The 15480-nt window shown below is 42.1% G+C and overlaps 1 protein-coding gene across 2 annotated transcripts in view; it reads left to right on the forward strand.

The window, feature by feature from the left end:
* The window catches only part of CDKL5 (cyclin dependent kinase like 5), a 252300-nt gene extending 249673 nt beyond the window's left edge, over nucleotides 1–2627 (forward strand). For both annotated transcript variants that reach the window (XM_064278058.1, XM_003416028.4), the window contains one exon: nucleotides 2241–2627. In XM_064278058.1, the coding sequence (XP_064134128.1) occupies nucleotides 2241–2627 (387 nt within the window). The remainder of the gene's footprint in view (nucleotides 1–2240) is intronic.
* The last annotated feature ends 12853 nt before the right edge of the window (nucleotides 2628–15480 follow it).

Consider the following 15480-nt stretch of genomic DNA (forward strand, 5'->3'; position numbering starts at 1 on the left):
AAACAGAATCCAGATTTTTCCAGATTAACTGATGTTTGTCCTTTAAACAACTATTCTGATTATAAGTGTTCTAATAGTGTATCTCGTTAGTAGCCCATAATGAGCATAGTGACATAATCTAACTCGTTTTTTTAATCATATTCAATATTTTTTAAATAGATTATTCCTCTGGCTATAATTTCAGACACGCTCATGAGCTTTTGAGGCAGTAGGGTTACCTGTACCTATAAGTGACCACAGATTCTTATGATTCGGAGGAGGAGGTCTCCTTTTTACAGGGTTTTTGTTGTTTTGTTTTGTTTACTCTCTTTAACTATAAGCTGTTACTTAGAGCTCCTGGCAAGGTATCCCCAAATTGTCATTCTACATCCCTAGCCAGTTTCTGCTTCTAACATAATAAAGGCTGGGCGGCGGGATGGAGAACCAAATAGCCAACTTTATTGGGTGGGTGTCCAAACTAAAAGCACAAGGCTCTAAGTGAGGGCCTGATGTTCTGGTCCCAATTTACAAAAAAAAAAAAAAAGGAACATGGGGCTTTAGAACCTTCTTTGTGAAACCATTTCTGTTGCCCAGAAGCTCTTTTCAGGAAGCTTTGTATCTCCAGATCCTTGTAATTGCTTGATAGCACGTGTGGTCGTGGCTATACAGATCACCAAGGGTCTCATGGCACTACCATACCAATTACACAACGACAACATTTTGAGCACTTGAGTGTGCAATATACCATGCTGCCTCCTGTGGGGACCACAAAGCTTTCTCAGAAAGACTGATATTGCCATGTCAGATGCCTCCCCAGGATTAATTTCTGGTTGGGTCAGTTCTGAAGCAGCCAACTTTGGACTTCAGGGCACTGCTCCTTCTAAATATTGTGGTGTTCTTCAAGATCTTTAATGCTTTGTTAAAACTTTGCTTAGCCTTTAAATGCATGTCCCTTGTACTGTGACACTCAAGAGTAGAGATGCTCTGAAGATTGGCAGCCAGAGGTGCCTGAGGCCGGGGCTGCAGCCTGAGTGCCAGCATCCAGTAGCAGGGGTTAGCTGTGTCCTGGAGCATGGTGAGGGTCCTTGCGCATGCCTCTTCCGAGAGTGACCCTCCCCACGCCCCCAGAGAGAGGAGCAGGGAATGAGAAGCCTAAGGCCCAGGACCACCTGGAATCCTTGGCCAGTAAGGGATGGAGCCGCTTCTAGGACCCTGCCTTCTGCCTTGAAGACCAGACCTCCCCCTTGGTGCAACACCCGTAGGGCATTTGGGCAGCAGCCACAGAGCAGACAGGAAGAGCAGCTGGGATCCTATTTTAGGAATTGAAGGCCTCCTGTGAATGAATTATATTTTAGATTCCGTGGGGTTTTTGCTTGTTTTGCTTTGCTTTGCATTTTTAATGGCCGAACCTTACCTCCCTCCCCAAGAAAGTAAAAGCACCAAAAGGGAGCATTCTTATTTTGCAATATCAAAGGAAAGGGAAAATTGGGGAGTTGAGAACAAATAACAACAACCAATTGGCCTCAAGTCGATCCCAACTCATGGTGGTCTCCATGTGTGTCAGAGCAGAACTGCACTCTGTAGGGTTTTCAAGGGCTGATTTTTCAGAAGTAGGTTGCCAGGCCTACTTCTGAGGCACCTCTGGGTAGACTTGAAGCTCCAACCTTTTGGTTAGCAGCCCAGCACAGTAACCATTTGCACCATGCAGGGACTCCAAGAACAAATAAAGGACATACAATTTTTAGTTTGAGTACATTGCTTATTCAGCTAAAACATTACATATTTTCAGCTTCCCTTGCAACTAGATACGGTCATGTGATAAGCTCTGGTTATTGGAGTATAAGTGGAAGCAGCAAGTGGAACTTTTGGGAAGTTTTCTCCAAAGGGAGAGGCATATCCATCCCTTCTTTTGCTTTTTCCTTCCTGTGACTTGCAATATGGATGGGATGGCTGGAGTATGAGCCCATGGTAGAGATGAGATGTAGCCAGAGAGAAGGAGCCTTGGTCCTCCATCGGCCTCCACGCCAGCTCAAGAGTGCTTCTCTCTAGGCTTTTACGTTAAAGGAAAAGTACTTCTATCTTGTTTGAAAAAATGAAGTGTATAATCAAAAGGATAGAGAAAGCTGGGCTTTTTCGCTGCTCGTCCCACATGCCTTCCCTCCCTGGCTATGTGCCATCTTCTCAGATCTCAGCTCCATTTCCTCCCAGCTTTATGATCTACTCTCATTAAATCCTACACACATTTTCTTCCTTTCTTTCAGAGCCAGCCTTTAAAATCGCTGCGCAAGCTGTTACATCTCTCTTCAGCCTCAAATCACCCAGCTTCCTCGGATCCTCGCTTTCAGCCATTAACAACTCAACAAGCCAAAAACTCCTTCTCAGAAATTCGAATTCACCCCATGGGCCAGGCCTCAAGTGGGAGCAGCAACATCCGACAGGAGTCCACACCAAAGGGCAGGCCAGCCCTCCAGCTGCCAGGTCAGATGGACCCTGGTTGGCACGTGTCCTCTGTGACCAGGAGTGCCACAGAGGGGCCTTCCTACTCTGAACAGCTGGGTGCCAAGAGTGGGCCAAATGGGCACCCTTATAACAGAACAAATCGACCCCGTATGCCAAACCTGAATGATTTAAAAGAGACAGCCTTGTAATTTGTGCTTGGGGCGGGTAGGGGGGCAGGGCAAGCCAGCTGGGGGGGGGGGCAGGGCGTGGAGAGGGCTAGGGTGGGGCGGGGAATGGGCTGGGCCTGGGTGGTCAGCCGGTATTTGCAGCTTTATGAAGGTGTGTGCAATATTGTATGTGTGGGGCCGTCTGGCTCATGACGGCCCCTAACGCTAGTCAGGGATCTTAGAGCCACAGGAGTTACTCCGGGATTGCTAGCCCCCACAAGTCTTGTGTGAGAGTGGCTACAGTGTGCCATTGAGGAACAAGAAATTCTCGCCAGTTTCTCCCCCTTACATTCCAGCTGTAGTGCAGTCTCTGTTGAACTTGGGGGGGGGCTAGGACGTGTCCTGGCACTGCAAGGGATAGAAAAATTTGTGTCTCAATTGATGCCCTTACCACATACTTTGTTCTGCCTGGGCTAAATGTGGGGTTGATCATAATCCAAGTATCCCTTTGAAGGGTTAGGAGATGAACTGTATGTCTTAAATTGTTTTTTAAACTTCCATATTTGATAGGATTTGTAACATTTATTTATAATTAATATTGTACTGTTATAATCATACCTTTTATGTTCTAATGTAAAGTTATTTTGAGCTGTTTGGAACATTGTGAAGCAGTGGGACAGCTACAGTAGTTTCTATAAAAACTAAACAGTAACATTTATATATTGCATCAGGAGTATTTTATCCTACATATAAATATATATATAGTAAATATATGTCTGTTTTATAAATATATTCATTTAAAGAAAGTATCGTTATGACACTATCTGCCATATTTTTATACATTTGTGATATGAAGTGAGTATTATACTTCTAATAAAGGGAGTTGAATTGTGGCTACATGTGACTGTAACAGTATGAACCTTGCTCAACTTTTAGGCCTCATTGCTAGCCCTCTAGACTTCATCTTGGTAGCAGAAGGAATGCCGCATCTCCTTCCATACCTGCAGGAGAAGAAAGGTAGGCTAGGCTAGTGGGAACAAAAGCAGGCCTCACTTCTGGCCTCACAAGGTCAGCTCGGGTCCGGGGACGTTACTTGCACATGAGGGGAGAAGCGATCGGGCGTTACTCATGGGCCTGTGCGGAGACAGTGTAGACCAAAGATTTGCCAGTGGGCGTTCCTAGCTGTGGGGACTGTAGCGGCACCTGTCTGCCGACCGCGCAAGCCAGCTGTGTGCTTCTGAGTACTGTCCGCGGTACAGGCGACTCTTGGCTGTGGGATGTGAGATACCTGGTGGCGTTTATATTTTTACATGCTTTCTTTGTTATTGTTGTGTCCAATATATATAAAAAGCTCCTGAAGCAATTTCAGACATAGAAAAAATCGCTGTGTCCATCTTTTTCTTCCTGGGACTGTCCACTTACAACAAGGTTACCATGCTCATATTATATATATATATATATATATATATCGTCAGAGCAGTACTTAGTCTTTCCCACATTTGATCTCTTTCAATTCCCAAGTTACTCCCAAGTACCATCAAGGCCTTTGGCCAACAGCCGCTTATACCCATGTGTCCCTGGGCCATCCTTGACAGAAATCACCTCAGCACCGTCATCTATCAATAGTATTAGATTTTTGGAAGTAGTCCCTTAGCAATAATACTTTTAAAGGCCCCCCCGCCCCCCCGCTTAAAGAGATAACTTCTCAGTATTTATTACTTGTCCCAGAATTCTGAGTGTCAGCCCCTGAATCAAGTCAGCTGTCATTGAAATGTGCTGAGTTACTTTGGTATTTCAAGTTCCCTCTCCCCTAAGATTTTGAGAATCATAGCTCTGATATTCTGATGATTATAAAGAAAAAGGTCCTAGTTTCTTTGACGCTTAAATTGTGTGCATATTGCATTTTTATATAAATACTATAATGATGTGTATCAATTATATATAGAGGTCATTTTAAGGTGCTTTGTATTTCATTTTAATAAGTGTAATAGGCACTAAAATGAAACTCAACTGGGTACTATCACTGAAACAATTTGATTCAAAATCAATATTGTCTTGCATGCTCTTTAGTTTTTATATCTTGTTTCTTTGTACCAGTTCAGTACCCTTTGGGTAGCTCTGAATTCTGGCTTTTCCCAGGCAGCTGCTCTATTATACACATGAGCTGGACCCTCAGCAGTTTTGCCTGGATACCCATAACTCTGAAAGGGTGTATGTTCAACGCTTCTGTTTCCTACTAGATCTGTACTTTGTATTCCCCTTTGCAAACCAGGAACTGCATTTTTCCTCTTGAAAGACTTCTCACTGTGCTGTGTGCTTAGGAACTGCATGGTCACATTGCCATGCTGTGGCACTCAAGGCGCATTGTCACCTAGGGGCTGGTTTCCCATGTTTTCCTCCTTGCTAACACTGGGATCTCAGATGTTTGCAGAACATTTATATTAGCGATGGTTCTTCAAAGAAGGGCTAGAATAATTGCCTTCAACCTAGAGCAAAGTAAACCTAACTGATGAAGAGTCAACAGAGACTTTTCGTACATTCCCAGATTTGAGCCAGAAAACAGCTACGGTGTTTTCAACTCGTGTTTATGAGGTAGCTCTTTTATCCTCTTCTCAGCATTGTTCCAGTCTGGCTTTTCATTGATCCTCAGTAAGCTGTAAGCGAACTACAGTCTGTATTTCCAGCATGTAATTCTCTTCCCGCTCACAGAGGGAAATGATTAAGTTTTCTCTCAGATCTAATGGGCCCTCTCTTAGCTTTTCACTGTTGTGTTCCCTCTGGTTGATGAATTACCAACCTTACGAATATTGCCATCTTTGATATCAAGGACTTGCTTTAAAGTCTGTAAAGTCTGCCTTTTCTTTAGGAAGGGGGACCAAGGGCAACCACCTTCTCTTATCTGCCCTAACTTCCTAAAGGATGCAAAGGGGGACTGAAGGCTTACGAGGTACTTTGTTTTGAGTGTATTGCTGATCTCCTTTTGAAAAGAAACTGCTTCACTGGTTTTCTACTTTTACTTCACCACTGTCCTCGTTTTCCTTCTCAGAAGTTCTAAATGAACTCCACCTTGTTTGGTCTTGATCTGAGGTGTAGCCTATTTCCAAAGTCCAAGACCAAAAGGGAGTGCTCCGTGCTAAGGGGCCCAAGCAAGCTGTCTCCACAGCATTGGTCATCAGCCAGGGGTGGTTTTGCCCCCCAGGGGACGTTGGGCAATGTCCGGAGATATTTTTGCTTGTCACAACTGTGGGGGGAGGCGCTACTGGCATGTAGTAGAGAGGTAGTAGAGAGAGACCAGGGATGCCGTTAAGCATTCTACAGTGCATAGGACAGCCCCCACCACAAAGAATGATCCGTACAAATGTCAGTAGTGCCATGGGTGAGAAACCCGCTCGACAGTATTCCAGGCCCAACAGTCTGCAGAGCTCAGCTCTGCCCTTGTTCTCTCCAACGTACAGAACTACAGGTAGGAATTCTCCACAATCGTATTCTCTTAAAGACTCTTCTGCCACTATTCTGGAATCCCTGAAATCCTATTGTTCGTCGTCATGATCTTAGGCCGGCTAAAAGGTGCATCCTTTGGGAGGAGACCAGAGTTACTTTATCGGTGTTTGAGAATTTAAATTCTAGGTCAGTGTCCTTAGAAAATCTTTCATAGAGCCATGAGGTTTATATTTAGAAGCAAGCAACAGCCTGGCAGATTGGTATGGCTTTTACCAACTGCTCAAAGGCACCCATGGCTTTTAGCTGTGTCTCCAGAAAGAAAATGTCTTTGTTTTTTATTCAAGTCATTTAATAGCTCTTTACAAATATTGGCATATGGCAAACCGATTAGAAGCAAAAACCTCTTTATTGGTGGTTGTGATGTGGCTGTTATAGGAGTATTTGTGCTGTATGCTTTGGTTAAATCTGTTTTAAAACATGCTTTAAGACTCACCATACGCAGTTGTACTTTACTTCTAAGCTCAGAGCTATGCTGGTTAGTTTCTAGTCACGTCATGTATTATAAAGTATGTTGTGGTTGTAGAGTTAGCCAGTTTAGCATGTTCTTAACCTGAAAATTAGCGGACTACACTAGGAAACCCTATCCCATTTTCCCTTCCCAGTACCTCTTAGTTAATGTCATAGTATCCTCACTTCTTTAACTAGTTTTTAGAGTAAATAAGGAAAAAAAGCCATTTATTTTCTTCCAGCCATGTATTGAGAATGACTCATACGTGTACCGCTTTTTTCAAGGCCAGAGGATTACTTTTCAAATATGTAGAAGGGTCTGTCCACATCTGTTCACCTAGGTCCTGGTGGTGATGGACCCTTTCAGTAAGGGTCCTCGACTTGCCAGTTGTGGAGCTCGGCTGGGGCTCAGTAAATCTGTGGAGTCTTTCCTGGTCAGAACATTTTTTCTGGAGTGCTGCTTTTCTGTCTAGAAGTCCGTTACCTCCTGCATCATAGTGGGATGTGGTGATCCATGTGGGTACTAAGGTCCACAAATTCATACTTTTGTGAACCAGGAATGTGGTATGATACACAGAACCAAGTCAGAATAGGTTGAAAAATGCCCCTGCCTCCTTCACTTCATCACTAACAAAGTGTATAGGCAAGGAAAACTTCTTTGTGGCTTAAAAAATTCTGGTTTCTATAAAAGGGCCTGCAGAAAAGACAGTACCAAGGTTAGAAGTGTCCTGTCGTAAATTCCCAGGGCCGGAATTTCACAAGAGGGTCCTCTCAGAGACTTGAAAGGCCAGCTTTTAAAAAAAAAAACTTAAATGATGGCAATTTCTTCCTTTTGCTTCTTGACCACCTGGGCCACGGACAATCTGGAGGTCTGATGCAGCAGGTTCACAATTCTGTGTTACAAACCATGAGTCAATGCAAGAAAACCAAGCCAGGACAGGATGAGGCCTTCATCTGGGTGTTCCTACACAGTGTGGTAGAGGTAAGGTGGCTAGGAAACTCTGAGCCTGCTTCCCATTCTTTTTTTCTTTTTTTAATTGAATGTACTATAAAAGATCATAGACTTTTGTGCCAACCCAGTTACTACATGAATATTCCTTACCCATAGTGGTTTGTTAGTTCATCGGTGTGAGACCTGGTTCTGACTCCACCTTTCTTCTCTCCAGGCACTGACCCAACCTTTCTATGTATTTAATATAAAAAAAAAATTTAATATAGGCTGTGTTAAATATGATCACGACTTGCCTTGTATTCTCATTCATTTACTGTTCACTCCCAAATTTGAGGGAGGTTTGTCTTTTGTTTTGCCAGAAAAAATTTGTAATAATAGCACGTTGGATTTCTAGGGCCCGCAGAACTGGGGCAGTTCTGCTTTCACGTTGAAGGCCCTTCATTACCCACAAGGGTAAGCTCTCTGAACCCCATTTGATCCTTGGGTCATGTTTTGACCCTCCTTTGGAATCTTATAATCGGTCTCCATGTTGTATGCAGGTTAGAAGCTGCCTTGTTTGCTACTCCTCCAACACAGAATGTCAGGGAGAAAGAGGCCTTATCCGTTGCCCCATCCCCTTTGTTGTGACAGACCACTAAGAATTCCTCAGGACTCCCTTTGGTCTGGTTTTTCACTTTTCGTGAAGACTGATCTGAATCATTTTAGGAGTAGACAAGCTTGTTCTAGTGCTCTGCTTCAGGTCTAAGCAGAAGAAACCCAGGAATAGAAAAGGTAGATGCCTTGACTTTTGTCCCTGTTGGGGGATGAAAGTGTTTATTGCCAGAATTGTCAAAAGCGCCAGTTACAAAGCATTCGGAGTTTGAGGGGGACAAAAAGGATGCTCTTCTTCCTGGAGGACTTTCATGTTCTCCACAACAGCTTGGAGTTCTTCCTACATGGAAGGCAAAGCCTGCATAAAATCAGTGTGCACTGAAGACACAGTTGGCGATAGCCGCCTCCGTCTAGTTCCCTCTCCTTCTTTACTCTTTGGTCACTGATGGAGTCAGGCCGGAGCGGTGATGCTGTGATTGAAAGAAGTCACTTCTCACTGTAAATATGACTTGATGACAGAAACAATTAAGCCAAGCAAAATAGTTGCCCCAAATTCCTATCTCCAAGAATTGCTTTGTGCCATTTAGAATTCAGGTAGTTATTCTGTATATACTTAGAAAATTATTCAGAGCTTCTTGTCTCTAGTAGGTTTGAAGGGGGTGTTGGGGGAGGGGGGGAGAGGGCAGGGTGTCATGGAGACCCTGTTCATGCCTGACAGCAAAAGTAGGGGTAAGCCAGAATGACGTGGGATCCAAATTTGTGGTAGATGAAGAATCGCTGGAAATTCTTAATTGCTCAGACTTTATAATCCAGAATACAAATGATAATTCCATACTTTTTACTGTGGCAAGGGTGTAACGTGGTGTTAGTCTTTTTAATTTTTGAATCCAAAATGAATTTAAAGTGTTGAATATTTCAATTCCTCACAATCTAATTATGAACCATTTGTAAAGTGTTTATATAACTCTTTGTATCATGTGTTGGTACATCTTATCAAGTTTTTTCTGGCATGTATCCCATTCTAAACTTCTGTAAAATTTCTATTGTTGCTGTAAATATTATACAAATATATATTCCGTGGTAACCTTAACTATCAGCATGAAATGGTTAATTTTTACTGAGCACAATGTATTTTTGAATGGATCTTCAAAATGTCTTTAATAAAATGCAGATTTTGCACTGACCGATGTGACTGCAAGGCTGTCCCCATGTTAAGCACTGTGGTCCCTCGTGTTTGAACACCAAGCAGTTCCATTTTGTTTCCTTCTTTGTGAAGAATGCATTTGAATTCACATAAGGGGTAATGGGCCTTGAAGTTGAAACCAGTTTAAGGGACGAATTAATCTAAAGCGGAACAAATCCCTTTATTTAATGATGGTGAGCTTTTTTTTCCCCCCTTATTTCTAAAGCTTTTTTTTTCTTAAGGCGTTTTGAAAACTTTGGCTTTTTTTTTTTTTTAACTCTTGAGTGTTGTCATCTTTGCACGTTGGTAGATGCTCACTTGGTGGTTTGGGAATGCTGGGAAAAGATGCCAGCACAGCGCTTGGTGCTGTGGAGAAAGCAAAGATGGACAGGTCGATAAGGGTTTCTTCTTGTTTTAAACCAAGATTAGCACACTCTTTCTGCAAAGGGCCGGGTAGTAAATGTTTTAGGCTTTAGTGGACCGTGTGGTCTGTTGCTGCTACTCAACTCCGCCTTGTAGTGCAAAAGCAGCATAGAGAATATGTAACTGAATGGGTGTGCCTGAGTTCCAATAAAACTTCATTTAAAAAAAATAAAAATAAAAACAGGTCACAGTTTGCCAACGCGTTTTAGACCTCACTTTTGCCGTTGGGAAACCCTGGTGGCAAAGTGGTTAAAAGCTACAGCTGCTAACCAAAAGGTTGGCAGTTTGAGCCTACCAGGCGCTCCTTGGAAACTATGGAGCAGTTCTACTCTGTCCTATAGGGTCGCTATGAGTCGGAATCGACTCAGTGGCAATGGATTTTTTTTTTTTTTTGGTCTTTGAGGATATGAAGACCAAGTGAGTAAATGTTCAGTATAGGGGGGTGCGGAGAACTTAAGTTTTGTGGTAACTTATATGTAAATATTCCCCAACTTTCTTTCTCTTTCTAAACAAAGGGTAGGAGCTAATCCAGCACTTTACATTCTTAAAAGCACTATGTCAACAAGTTCTTCACTCTGACTTTCTCCTTAAGAACCATGGGAACTTTTGACCTGCGATTTCAGCTATACTTTTTACCGAAACTGAATCAAAGAATCTGGGACTTGTCATCTTTTGTATATGCTTGTAGCATTTACTAGGCCAGGCACAATGCCAAGTGTTTTACTTACATTATTACATTTATACTTCACAACAGCTGAATGAGGTGGGTACTATTATTCTTCCCATTTTGTAGATGAGGAAATAGAGGTTTATGGAATTTAACTTAACTTGCCCAAGGCCCCACAGCTAGAAGGTGGCAAGGCTAGGACTTGAACTCGAATGTGTTCACTGTAAAGCCCATACCCTTCACTGCTATTACAGTGCAGTTACTGTGTCTCCATGTATAGAAACTGATATGGGGTGATGGAGGTCACATTCAGATGTTGTTTTATCTTCAGTAATTCAAGTGTATTCAAGCAACTCTCAAAATAGCAGATTTTCAAAAGCAGTTTCCAACACAGAGTATGTAAAAAAGTTTGCCTGAAGGGACTCTGGGTACAGAAATAAAGACAACTTACTCAAGTGAAGAAAAGGGGGTAAAAAACTTAGAGGCTTTCTATATTAATGGGGCAAGTGCACTAATATGAGCAATTAATAATGAGACCTAATAATTTGTACCATTTCCTTTTCCACAAGCTCATAATAGTTCATCTGATCTTTCATCTTGAATCCCAGCCTGTAATAGTTGATTTGATTTGAGAATAGTCACTCCAGGTCTGGAAACCCTGATGAAGGGGTAAAAAGCACAGACTCTGGCTTCAGATCCCCTGCGCCAAATCTCAGCTCTATCACATACTTCTGATGTGACTTTAGGCAGTTTACTTCACTTTTCTATGCCTTGGTTTCCTTATCTTTAAGTGGAAATAATAATACAGACAGTCCCCGGGTTGCAAACTTCTGACCTATGTACAACCGGTAGTTATGAACCATTCCTAACTGTTCTGACTTAGGTATGAATTCAACTTAAAGATAGATTTAGGAATGAAACTCATTCGTAACCCAGGGACTGCCTTCCTCATAGGGTTGTTGTGAGGATTTATTGAGATAATAACTTCCAAAGCACTCAGTGGGTTCTCAGTAAATATTAGCTATCATAATACTATTGCTGTTATTTGTGCCCCAGTTGGGAGCCCCTTGAAGTCGAGAGGGAATGTCACTCAATCTGGACTGCCAGTTATAGAGAACTCATTGAGGGGCCGCAAGCACTTTAGATACATTTATCCACTTCATATCAATCCTGTAAGGTTGTTGGGTTAGGAATGGCCCAGCTCAGAGCTACTGTTGGGATCATAGGTGAAGGCCAGCCCTTATTGCCGTGCATCTGTCAGCAGGCCTCGGCACCCACGCTCTAAGTGGACAACAGGATGGGCCTTTGTCAGCATCTGTCCAAAGGCTTCCTTTAGGGGTGCAGTCTTCCAGGCTCTAAAAATGGATTCATAGCAGTACCTCTATTTAGAAAATATCTTTACTTGTTCCAAGTAACCTCCTCCCACACTGGATACCAGAATCAGCTCAGATTGTTTTCTTAATATTGGCAACACTTAATGCCACTACTTTGTTCATTTAATTGCTTAAAAATCTCTTGCAAATGTAGACCACACTCTAGCATTTCTAAAAATAAAAGTAAATATGTTAGCATAAGAGAGTGAATTTTTGCTAGATTTTACATATTTTTTCGTTGAAAGTTTCCTCCACAAAAGAAATGATACTGCAAACATGTGTTTAATAGCAAGCTTCTGTTGGGTTTCAGATTTCCCTCAAATTTTTTATTTTTTATACATTCTGTAATGAATTGGATGAAGTAAATAATTAGTGTGCTTAGGTTACCTGCAGAAAATGTTTTACAGTATTTCAATATTGTAAAATTTATTAAATTCTGAAATATTGAGCAATTTCCAATGTGAAATCTCAACTGGCTTCTTTGCAGAAATTGACAAGTTGATGCTAAAATTCATATGGAAATTCAAAGGACCCAGAATAGCCAAAAGAATCTTGAAAAGGAAAAACAAAGTTGGAGGGCTCACACTTCCCAGTTTCACAGCTTACCACAAAGCTACAATAATCAAGATGATATTGATTGTTCTAGCATAAGGATACACATGGAATAGAATTGAGAGTCCAGAAATAAGCCTTTACATTTATAATCAATTGACTTTTGACGAGAGTGCAGAGATCATTCAATGGGGAAAGACCAGTCTTTTCAACAAATAGTGCTGGGATAACTGGAAATTCACATGCAAAAGAATGAAGTTGGCCCATACTGCACACCACATTCAAAAATTAACTCAAAGTGGAACAAAGATCTGAATGTAAGAGCTAAAACTATAAAACTCTTGGAAGAAAACTTAGGGATAAATCTTCATGACCTTGCTTAGGCAGTCGTTTCTCAGATATGGCATCAAAAGCACAAGCAACCAAAGAGAAAAGATAAATTGGACTTCATCAAAATTAAAAACTTTGTCCACAAGGGACTCCAAGAAAGTAAAAGGACAACTGACAGAATGGGAGAAAATGTTTGCAAATCTCATATCTGATAAGGGACTTATACCCAGAATATATAAAGAACACTTACAACCCAATAATAAAAAGACAAATAACTCAAAAACGGGCAAAGGGTCTGAATAGCCATTTCTCCAAAGCAGATATACGAATGGTCAGTAAGCACATGAAAAGATGCTAGACATCGTTAGTCATTAGGGATGTGCAAATCAAAACCACAGTGAGATACCATGTCACACCCACTGGGCTGACCATAATCAAAAAGACTGATAATAACAAGTGTTGGTGTAGATGTGGAAAATTGGAACCCTCATACTCTGCTGGTAGGAATGTAAACTGGTGCAGCCACTGTGGAAAACAGTGTAGAAGTTCCTCAAAACATTAAATGTAGAGTTACCGTCTAACCCAGTAAATCCACTTCTAGGTATACTCAAGAGAAATGAAAACATATGTCCACACAAAAACTTGTACACAAATGTTCATAGTAGCATTATTCGTAATAGCCAAAAAGTAGGAACAACCCAAATGTACATCACCTAATGAATGGATAAACAAAATGTGGCCTATGCATACAAGGGAATATTATTCAGCCATAAAAAGGAATGAAGTACTGATACATGCTACAACATGGAAGAATCTTGAAAACATTATGCTAAGTGAAAGAAGCCAGACACAACGGACCACATATTGTATGATTCCATTTATGTGAATGTCCAGAATAGGCAAATCTATAGAGACAGAAAGTAGATTAGTCGTTGCCAGGGCCTGAGGGAAGGGGACAGATGGAGAGTGATTGCTAATGGATATGGGTTTTCTTCTTGGGATGATGAAAATGTTCAAAAATCAATTGTGGTGATAGTTACACAACTCTTGTGAATATACAAAAACCCATTGACTTGTATACTTTAAATGGGTGAATTGTATGGTATGTGAATTTTATTTCAATAAAGCTGTTACAAAACAAGAACTTCCAACCTGAACAATTCTTTGGTGAACCTTTACCCTTGCCTCACACCGTTGCATTCTTGCCTTTGTCCTGGACTCTACTCTTTTGTCCTGTGTCTGGTGTACCAGTTGCAGAAGTCCTTTACTCTTGGGCTCCTGCCATTTTCTCTGACAACCTGTGTCATGGTAAAAATTTAATTTAACTTTCTAAATAAGGGTCTCCGTTCAGGCATTCTATCACATGGATTTGTCCATGTGTCCTAAGGCCAGAGATGGATTTTTTTTCCCCACCCTGAAGTGATATGTTTCTATCTGAAAGAAGATTGAAGCTCCCCGGCAGAGAAGGCATTTTCCAGATTCAGGTATACAGCGTGAGAAAGATGCTAGGTTGAGTATAAAGTTGTTATAAGCCCAGAACCAGGGAGGAGCTATGGGGCTTGGAGGAGGCTGCCTCTTCACAAAGAAGGTGAATGGAATGTCCAGGATCATGTTAGTGTGGCTTGGCATATGAAAACGAAAGTAGCTCGGAGAAGTGAGCTGCTAGCAAAGGTCGCACTGCAGCCAGACCAGGCCAGTCTTTGGATTCCCAGTCTCCTTTGGAGGATCCCCAGCCTCTGCTCCCATCCCATCTCAGCTCCTATGTTCCACATACATCTTCTGTCCACCCCCTTTCTTAACAGCCTCTCTCAGGCTTCCCTTGAGCTCCCTGCGTATTGAGCTACTCCTGGCCAAGCCCATTCCTTCGCAAAGATTTCAAGCATCAAGAGCAGGCAGTTTTGCATTTTGCAAGGCCAGGGAGCTGAGGTTGGAAGGCTGGGCCCTCCAGGGGAGTAGCCCCATCATCCTTTTCATGAGGTGGGCCCTGCCCACTTCCTACAAAGCACGTAGTCAGTGATAGCTCCTTGGCCAACTGTTTTCAAAACGTGTTAAGCTTTTTGAAAAATGGTAGCCCTAGATACAGGAAAATTCTGGTGTGTTCTGGTTATTTGGGTTCAGAAAAGATCTATTTCCTAAATACAGGGAAACCTGGCTACTTTCATCTGCGTGGCAGCCACAGACCTGGATAATTTGCAGAGTAGAGCTGTATGTGAGGAGAGCACTGGACACTTCCCAACTCCGGACGCATGGGAGTGAAGACCAAACCCACCTTCAAGGAGAAAACTGAGCAGTGGAGGCTCTCCTGCCTGGGACATTTGGTCATGGACAGGCTCTCAGGAAACTGGGACAATTGTTAGGTGTGACACGGGCCCCTGTCCACATGTCTCTGCCCTCGTCGCCCTCCAAACCTTCAGCTCTGCATTCCCGGGACTCTAAAACACGCTTAGGCCATGATGGAATGAAAATTGAACTAGGAGAAACAGCAAGTTTGCTCCCGTTGTGCGTTCAAAGTGAAGCTTTATGAAACTGCTTGTTCCTGTCTTGAATGTGGTAAAGCAAAAGAATTTTCCAATTCTCAGGGACCACATTTTTCACAGTGTCACCGAGACAAAAACCAAGAGCAGCAAATTGCCTCTGCTACTTACCCTTTTGTTAACAAAATTGTTTTTTAGGGTGGTTTTCTTTGTTCTCATTTTTTTGGCCGAGTGGGAAATAAGTTCATTTTTCTTTTTCTTTCATTGAAATTAGAAACTGTATCTTTTTTAAAAAATGAAAGATTCTCTACCCAGCTCTGTTTATAAAAGTACTTGTAAAATCCAAGCCTTTTCATCACAGTGGTATGTCAGGGTGTCCTCCCCATGCCAGCCTCGTGCCCA

This window comes from Loxodonta africana, chromosome X, assembly GCF_030014295.1.
Source record: "Loxodonta africana isolate mLoxAfr1 chromosome X, mLoxAfr1.hap2, whole genome shotgun sequence".
Classification (NCBI taxonomy): Eukaryota; Metazoa; Chordata; class Mammalia; order Proboscidea; family Elephantidae; genus Loxodonta; species Loxodonta africana.